Source organism: Stegostoma tigrinum, chromosome 25 (genome assembly GCF_030684315.1).
Source record: "Stegostoma tigrinum isolate sSteTig4 chromosome 25, sSteTig4.hap1, whole genome shotgun sequence".
Classification (NCBI taxonomy): domain Eukaryota; kingdom Metazoa; phylum Chordata; class Chondrichthyes; order Orectolobiformes; family Stegostomatidae; genus Stegostoma; species Stegostoma tigrinum.
Window position 1 is genome coordinate 15,961,361 of NC_081378.1, and position 8,724 is coordinate 15,970,084.

Sequence of the window (8,724 nt, forward strand, 5' to 3'; positions counted from 1 at the left end):
CAAGTCTGCACTGACCCTCCAAGAGCATCCCACCCAGAACCATTCCCCTACCCTATCCCCATAACCTTGCGTTTCCCCAGGCTAATCCAGCTAGCCCACACATCTTTAGACTGTGGAAGGAAACCACAGCTCTCAGAGGAAACCCACATAAACACAGGGAGAATGTGGAAAATCCACACAGACTGGAATTGAACCCACATTCCTGGCACTGTGAGGCAACAGTGACAATCACTGAGCCACTGTGCTGCCCATTTATTAATAATACCTTTTCCACAGATTCCCCACAATAAGTCTGGGCTAGTTATTTTTGTATGGGCTTCAGGATACTTTGTGCTGCCCAGTTGCATTGGGCACTTTGAGTCCTTGAACAAATTGAAGGTACCAGACTGTATATTCAGTAAATCACAAAGCAATTCAAACACTTGCCATTGAAACATTGGCCCTCAGGAGTTGAGCATGGACTGGATACAATTTGGGGAGTAAATCTGTGTAGTTGAAATGTTATGCAATGGAATGTTAACTTTTATATCCAGACGACTGGAACAGAAAGTGCAGGATGCTGTGCTACAGCTGTACAAAGATCCAGTTATACTACACCTGCAATCTGGGCATTGTACATTTGACGGACGCCAGAACAAATTCATGAAAAGCTCTGATAGTTAAATTATGAGGAGAGAGGACATTGACTAGGCTTGTGCTTCCTGGGATATTTTAGGTGAGGCATATTTTGCATGAGGATTTTGAGTTTTGAAAGGAATGATAGACTAGATAGTAGCAGATCTTTACTGGGGTGAATATATAAGAAACAGGGGCATTAACCTTAAAATTAGAGCCAGGTCATTCAGGAAAGAAGTTAGGAAACACTTCTCCATGCAAAGGATAATAGATCTGTTCAACTCTCTCACAAACGGCAGCTAGTTTAATGAATCATTTTCAATCTGACATGGATAAGTTTATCATAAACAATGACATAAAAGAATGCGAAATCAATGCCATTGAATGGAGTGAAATACATATCAGCCACAATTCTCACTGAATGATGGAAAAGGCTCAATTTGCAAAATGTTCTAAATCTAGTGTTGAGGACCAAGATGCATCTCATGGGAAGCCTTGTGAGAAGCCCTCCTCCTGGAATATTTCCCCATTTTCCCTAAAATTCTTACCTGATACCCATTTCACACTGCTCAGAATGACGGCACTCTTAACTGTAGGGCTCCCCCGTGTAAATTCATGCTGGCGTAAAGTGAAACCACTTCATACTAACCCCACAATTTCACTCTGAGCCTACTCTGATATTTAACACTGTGGGCAGTGCCATGGTAGAATGATATTCTTATTAAAGTCATTGAGTGAGAAAATGGAGTCAGGGAAAGAGCATGCTGCCTGCACCTCTGACCACATGCTCAATATGAACAATCAGCAATTATAGTGGTTCTGAATTGACATTGCTCTGCATTGTATTTTAATAGTTCTCTAATTATATCTTTATAGGACTTTGATGGAAGTCTCATCTGTCTTGGAGACAAAGTGGCAGATTAATCTAAGTGAGTCTGTGAAGATGAGCAGTTTTCTAAGTTGCAATGTTGCTTTGTGCAGTGGGAAACAGCTTTGCTTTCTAATCCTGCTTCTCCTTTCAACTTTTTCATTGCTCATCATGTATGAGTTTGGCCACATGCTTTATCGTGAAGAAAACGATAAGCTCACATTTATTCAATGGAACTTTTCCAAACATTCAGCAGATGTCACCACTGTAGAGATGACCACCAATCTCACAAACTGCCTCACAAATGAAGATTATGAGTCTTTCAAAGCCATCAGGTCTTCCAAAGGCATGTGGACTATCATACCAAGTGGGAGGTTGGGCAACCTCATGGGACAATATGCAACATTGTTTGCTTTGGCCAGATTAAATAGGAAACAAGCCTACATTTTTCCAAGTATGGCAAATAGCCTGTCTCAGACATTCAAGATTACTCTTCCCACAATTCATCAGGAGGCAGAGGCCAAGATCCCTTGGCAAAACTATCATATTTCTGACTGGATGGATGAACGGTATAAAAATATCTTAGGAGACCATGTTAAATTCTTTGGATATCCATGTTCTTGGACGTTCTATCATCATATTCGAGAAGAAATCCTGCATGAATTCTCTTTTCATGAGTTTGTCACAAAGGAGATCAACTTGTACTTAAGAAAAATAACAGCACAGCATCAAAATGTTACTTATGTTGGTGTTCATGTTCGAAGAGGAGATTATATACAAGTTATGCCACAGGTGTGGAAGGGTGTCATTGCAGATAGAAACTATCTGGAGAATGCTATGGCCTACTTCAGAGATAAGTACAAGGATGTTATCTTCATAGTGACAAGCAATGGATTAGATTGGTGTCGTAAGAATATCGATGCCTCCAAAGGAGATGTTTACTTCGTAGGAGATGGCAATGAATCTAAACCACAAAGAGACTTTGCTATACTTGCTCACTGCAACCACACCATAATGACCATTGGCACATTTGGATACTGGGCTGCCTACCTTGCTGGTGGGGAGGTCATCTACCTCACAAACTTCACTTTACCTGGCTCACCTTTCCTTAAAGTGTTTAAGTATGAGGCAGCCTTCCTGCCAGAATGGATTGGGATTGCTGCTGATCTGTCACCTCTTCTGAACCACAGCCTGAACTTTTAAGTGAAGGCATTTTCAGAGCTGGCATGTCAAAAAAGAACTCAGTGAGGCTGATATCTCTCCCATTGCAGCACCCATGTGGATTCAAACAGATTAAATGTTCTGAGTAAAAAATTATTCTAAACATTTATCATGAACACCTATTTTAAATTTGCCTTTTTATTCATTTCTACTTAGATCATCTCTTATTTCCCACTAGCCTTGAAGCAATAAATAAGTGCCATTTAATGTTGCAGTTAAATCCAAATTAAATCTTTTTTCTGATTCTAGAATTAGAATCATAAAGTTCTACAACACAAAGAATGCCATTTGGCCTATCAAGTCTGTTCAGCTCCCTTGAAGAGTCATCTAGTTAGCTCCATTCCTTTGGTCTTTCTCTTTCAATTCCCTTTGAAAGTTTTTATTAAATCTGTTTCCATTAACCCTGTGGACAGTGGATTCCAAATCACAAGTACAAGTATTCCTCAACTGCCCCAATTAGTTTCCCAGTTATAGTAAACTGACCCTCTTGCTACTGGAAATAGCATGTCCCCATCCACTGTAACGTAATCATTCATAATGTTGAACAGCTTCATTAAATTCCCCCTTAACTTTCTCCACACTGGGGAGAACCATCTCAGTTTTTCTAGCCTTTCCATGTGATCCAATTCTCTGATCCCTAGTGCCTTTCTAATAGGTCTCTTCTGCCCCTTCACTGCGGTCACACTGTTTTTCTGAAAGTGTAGGAGCAAAAGTTGGATTGTTTTCTCCAACTGAGGGTCTAACAAATGATTTACTCATCACCATTAAGCTACTGATTAGACTTTGTTGCCCTATTTCACACTTTATTCAATGCCATTGTACCTCTTTTGTGACTAGGCAACCATAAACTGAAGACAATGTATTAATTCTGAAATCCTTTCAGTGACTTTGAGTTTCCAACAGGTAAATATCTTTATATCACCCAACAGAGCATTTGTACAAAATAGTGCTTTTTGTGACTTTTCTTGATGAATCTCACAGTGAATTACATTAAAGAGCAACAACTTGTTCTTATGCAAGCAAACACCATAAGTACTTTGCAGGGCAAAGTATCCCATAGCATTACGCAATGTGGGGAAGGATGTGAGTATGTGTATATGCCTGCGTATTTTGGTAGGCTAGTACTAGTTCAAAGATATCAAGCTCTCTCGTGTTGCTTTCCCAGCCAAGATGTGAGTCAGTCTTCAAGTAATGGACAATCATGGACATTTTGAGAAGAGTCCCCAGATAGTGAAGCAGAGAGAGATTCCTGGCTGATTTTAACACTATCCCTTGGGTCAGTCCTGTTGAGACCAGTTATCCTGTTGCTTCTAATGCAGAACTGTGATCAGCATGTGTGAGAGCCTAAATTTTGAATAGATTTCTTTCCAGTCCATTCAGTGCAAGTATAAAATGGAGGAATATATACCCACTGTCCTGTACAGCTGAATTTATTTAACTTGTTGACGGGTGAGTCTGAAAATTTTGTTACACCTCAGTTTATTAAACAAATTCATTCATCTTTTTACAGTGGCCTAGATTGGCCACAAGCCTTCTCTGAATAACTGAACAGACTGGAGACCTGCCAAATATCCTCTCCAAACCACTAAAGGGATCGATATAGGCAAATCTCCTCAACAAAAATCCTTTGACCTACTGCCGTAGAGATTGCTGGCCACTGCTCAGCCCAGCTTAGTTTGGAGCACCAGTGGTAACACCAATGCCGAGGCACTGGTCATGTGGTACCACAGTCTATGTACCGTTGATGGAGTCAGGAATGGCAGTGTTGGATTTGACAGTGTCAGAATCAGAATATCAAAGAATCAGCCAGTGCAATAAGTCAGTACTGGAGCATAGTGTCCAAATGCCAGTACGAAGTGCAGCTTTGGAGTGCCTGTACATCAGCACCAGTGTGAAAGTGTTGGTGTTGGAGTGTCAGTGAAGGAGTGATAGTGTCGGAGTGACAGTGGAGGAGTGATAGTGAAGGAGTGAAAGTGAAGGAGTGACGGTGAAGGAGTGACGGTGAAGGAATGACAGAGAAGGAGCGATAGTGTCAGAGCGACAGTGAAGGAGCGTCAGTGACGGAGTGATAGTGAAGGAGTGATAGCGCAGGAGTGTCAGGGAAGGAGTGATAGTGAAGGAGTGTCAGTGTCGGAGTGTCAGTGAAGGAGTGACGGTGAAGGAGTGTCAGTGACGGAGTGATAGTGAAGGAGTGATAGCACAGGAGTGTCAGTGTTGGAGTGATAGTGAAGGAGTGATAGCGCAGGAGTGTCAGTGAAGGAGTGTCAGTGTTGGAGTGTCAGTGAAGGAGTGACGGTGAAGGAGTGACAGTGAAGGAGCAATAGTGATAGTGAAGCAGTGTCAGTGTAGGAGCAATAGTGAAGGAGTGATAGTGACAGAGTCTCAATGACGGAGTGTCAGTGACAGAGTGTCAGTGACGGAGGGATAGTGATGGAGTGTCAGTGAAGGAGTGTCAGTGACGGAGTGCAAGTGAAGGAGTGATAGTGAAGGAGTGTCAGTGAAGGAGTGTCAGTGGTGGAGTGTCAGTGAAGGAGTGATATTGAAAGAGTGATAGTGACAGAGTGTCAGTGAAGGAGTGATATTGAAGGAGTGTCAGTGAAGGAGTGTCAGTGACGGAGTGTCAGTGAAGGAGTGATATTGAAAGAGTGATAGTGACGGAGTGTCAGTGAAGAAGTGATAGTGAAGGAGTGTCAGTGACAGAGTGTCAGTGAAGGAGTGATAGTGACTGAGTGTCAGTGACGGAGTGACAGTGAAGTTGTATTAGTGAAGGAGTGATAGTGAAGGAGTGATAGTGTCAGAGTGACAGTGAAGGAGTGATACTGAAGGAGTGTCAGTGTCGGACCGGAGTGCCAGTGCAGGAGTGATAGTGAAGGACTGATAGTGACAAGTGTCATTGTAGGAGTGACAGCAACTCTAACAGTGCACGCTTTCTCAGTTTTGCACAAGGGTATGATCCTACATTTTTGTGCTCATCTCTGGAGTGAAACTTGAACCCGTCACCTAATCGTTGACAATGGTCCCATTAACACACTGAATTGAAGAGTAAATTGTGGTGAAGGTTTGTAACATATTATCGTTATTTGTAAACATAGATTTTAAAGACTAGGATATATGTATAGCACAGGTGAGTCTGGCAATTCATTTTGTTTAAATGCATAGAAATGATTTCCCAAAATCTATGAGGTGAACAGTTGAATACATTCGATAAAGTGAAGAAGAGTAAAAAGCTGCTATTGACAACTGATAGGAGACTAATAACACAGAAAGTCAGAACCATCCAGAGTGGCCTGGAAGTGCGCAGAATATTTCAGTGAAAAAGCAGCAGATCTGCTATTTGTTTCGCAGACTTCAAAACAGTTAGGACAAAAGAAAATAAATCTTGAGTGGCTTAGAAATCAGTAAAAGAAAAGCTACAGAACCAGTAGGTCGTTGAGGTGTCAGAATTGAAGGCATCTAACCGGCTTTTGAAGACATGGGTTTCAGGAACTCACATTAAGGTGTAAGTGAATTGAGTTAGCAGCTTGTTTACAGGTGTCAGGAAAAGACATTAACTAAAGAAAACAGAATTGAGTGATGCAGAAATTTTCCAAAAAGAAACTGATTACTTACATAGCAGTTGAACATGGAGCTTTAAAATGGACACGAAAGTTTTCTGTGATGCTGGGGGGGGCGGGGCTATGGAAAAGAGTTGGCTTCTTTTCTCATATTTGAATATTTTTGTTTCAAGCAGTTCTTGTTTAGTGTAACATTGTTTGTGCTTTATATTTTCTGTAATTAATTTTTACTTGCAGCCTACACAGCCCTGGGGGCCTGTTGGGTATATATTCAAATAACAAGAACAGTCCATGGCCTAGGAAATCAGGTTCCAGCCTGGGATCTGACTTCTCCAGTAATGATATCAATACTCTGAAATGATCTGAGAATGCCAAGTATCCAGTTTGAATCTGTTGGGCAAAATAGCAAATGCTTGGAACCATGAGCTGAGAGAGGATTAATGCAACGTTTCAAATTACAGAGTAAGTTTTGGTCAGGGTAACCTCAGTGCTGACACTGTAGAAAGCTGCAAACCCCTTTTGTAACCAGCCAGAACTAAAAAATTACACATTGCCACATTCCAATTCAGTATGACCACGAAGGCAGCTTTTGTGTGAGGGCTTTGTTCTGATAAGCTGAAACCACAGCACATTCAGCGAATGCCTCGTCATCTCTTGCTGCTTCAATATTCCTTGCTGTTCAGAAAAAGTCTGAGCATACAGTCAGCAAATTAAAGAAAATCCTCCGTATTGCCAACATATTAATGCCCCATGCTCTACTTCAACACAAGGGTTAAAACACATTGTATGTTAAATACATCTATATTAAAGCTAAAGTCAGGAACTTCAAGGCTTGTTAATATGATTGGGTTTGTATGATCATATTGCTTTGTGTGATATGGAGTACTGAAAATTGAGGTTGTGTAAGGTGCTAGAGTCAGAGGTTGCACAGATGGTTGTCAGGATTTGTTTCAAACTAATTGATAATTACAATTATTTGTTGATCTCTGACAAAACAGTAGGGCTACAGGGAAAGGGTGGGGATTGGCAGGGGGGAGGTTACTCTGCAGAGAGCCAGCATGGACACAGTGGGCTGATTGGCCTCCATCTGTGCAGTAGCCATTTGGTGATTCTGTGGTTCGATAGTTTCTATTATTGCTGTATCCTGTAACTGCTAGGAAGTCAAAAGGCAGACTCAATGAACCTCGTCTTTTATCATCTGTTAAATCTTGTGTCCCCATAATTGTGTAACTTTTAAGTTGCAGTGGGTTTGTAAAGGGTTTACATTCACTTTGTAATTACAGGTGGAAGTGAGAAGGTTGGTTAATGGGAAGCCAGGGTGGTGGGCATGGATGTTGCATATTTAAGTCAATCTAGATATACTGGTCGGCAGAATGAACACAGTAGGCCAAGCAACATCAGAGGTGCAGGAAAGCTGATGTTTTGGGCCTAGAGAAGGGTCTAGGCCCAAAACATCAGCTTTCCTGTGCCTCTGATGCTGCTTGGCCTGCTGTGTTCATCCACCTCTGCACCTGTTATCTCAGATTCTCCAGCATCTGCAGTTCCTACTATCTCTGGTCGGCAGAATGTCGACTGTCTATACAACAGACATTGAGAGTCCATCCAAGAGCGAAATATGGCTTTATTCACCTTCAAAAATAGCAGAGTGTAGTTTTATGGTGGCTCCAGTCACTAAGGACGAACTAATTTACCTGATATTTATATGAGCCAACGCTGGGTAAAGAAAGTTAAAGGTCGCTGCCTAAAATTTCCAATTTTCAGATGAAAGAGCTGAGGATCTATCCTTCTGATAGAAAATGATGAGATGGACAGGTGAGGAAACAGTCAAAATGCTGTGAATGCTGGAAACCTGAAATAAAATAGAAACTGGGAATAATGAGTTAAAAGCGCAAGGCAAAGAGATCAGAATGAAACAATGATGTTATGTCACATGTCAACAGTAGAGATCTCAATGGGGAGACATTCTAAACTCATGCCGAAATCTTACTGCACAAATCAAATGTGCATAAATAAAATTAAATTTACACAGACCGCTGTAGAGACACTTGTAAAAAAACCAATCCGGTCACTAACACACTGAGCAGTAGGCAAAACAGTAACTGTGGCATACTGACCAGACCTGACAGAATCTATGAAGACAGAAAGAGAAACAGAGTTAAGTCTTTTTATTAGATCAGCAGTTCTGAAATGCTGTGGGGACAGAGGGCTTGTCATGGGAACTACAAAAGTCCCCAGTCAGCCTCTGTAGTAAGTGCCTATCATGCACTGAAGTGATCACTATCATCATCCCTAGGATTACCCTGGGAGGAGCTGGAAAACCAACCCAATTCCAGGACCAATGACAGCTTCTGGCAACACAGCTGCCAAAGACCAAAGATCAACAAGATTTCCTAAGTCAAAGGTAGGTGATGGTAGGATGGAGGTCACAGTGAGGGAGCCATGGAATAGGATTCAGGTCAAGTCAGA

The 8,724-nt window shown here is 41.5% G+C and overlaps 1 protein-coding gene across 1 annotated transcript; it reads left to right on the plus strand.

Moving 5' to 3' along the window:
- The first annotated feature begins 1,654 nt into the window (after nt 1-1,654).
- On the plus strand, nt 1,655-2,686 carry LOC125463403 (galactoside alpha-(1,2)-fucosyltransferase 2-like). Its single transcript, XM_048554660.1, has one exon. The coding sequence runs from the start codon at nt 1,655-1,657 to the stop codon at nt 2,684-2,686; it is 1,032 nt and encodes a 343-aa protein (XP_048410617.1).
- Nucleotides 2,687-8,724: the final 6,038 nt, after the last annotated feature.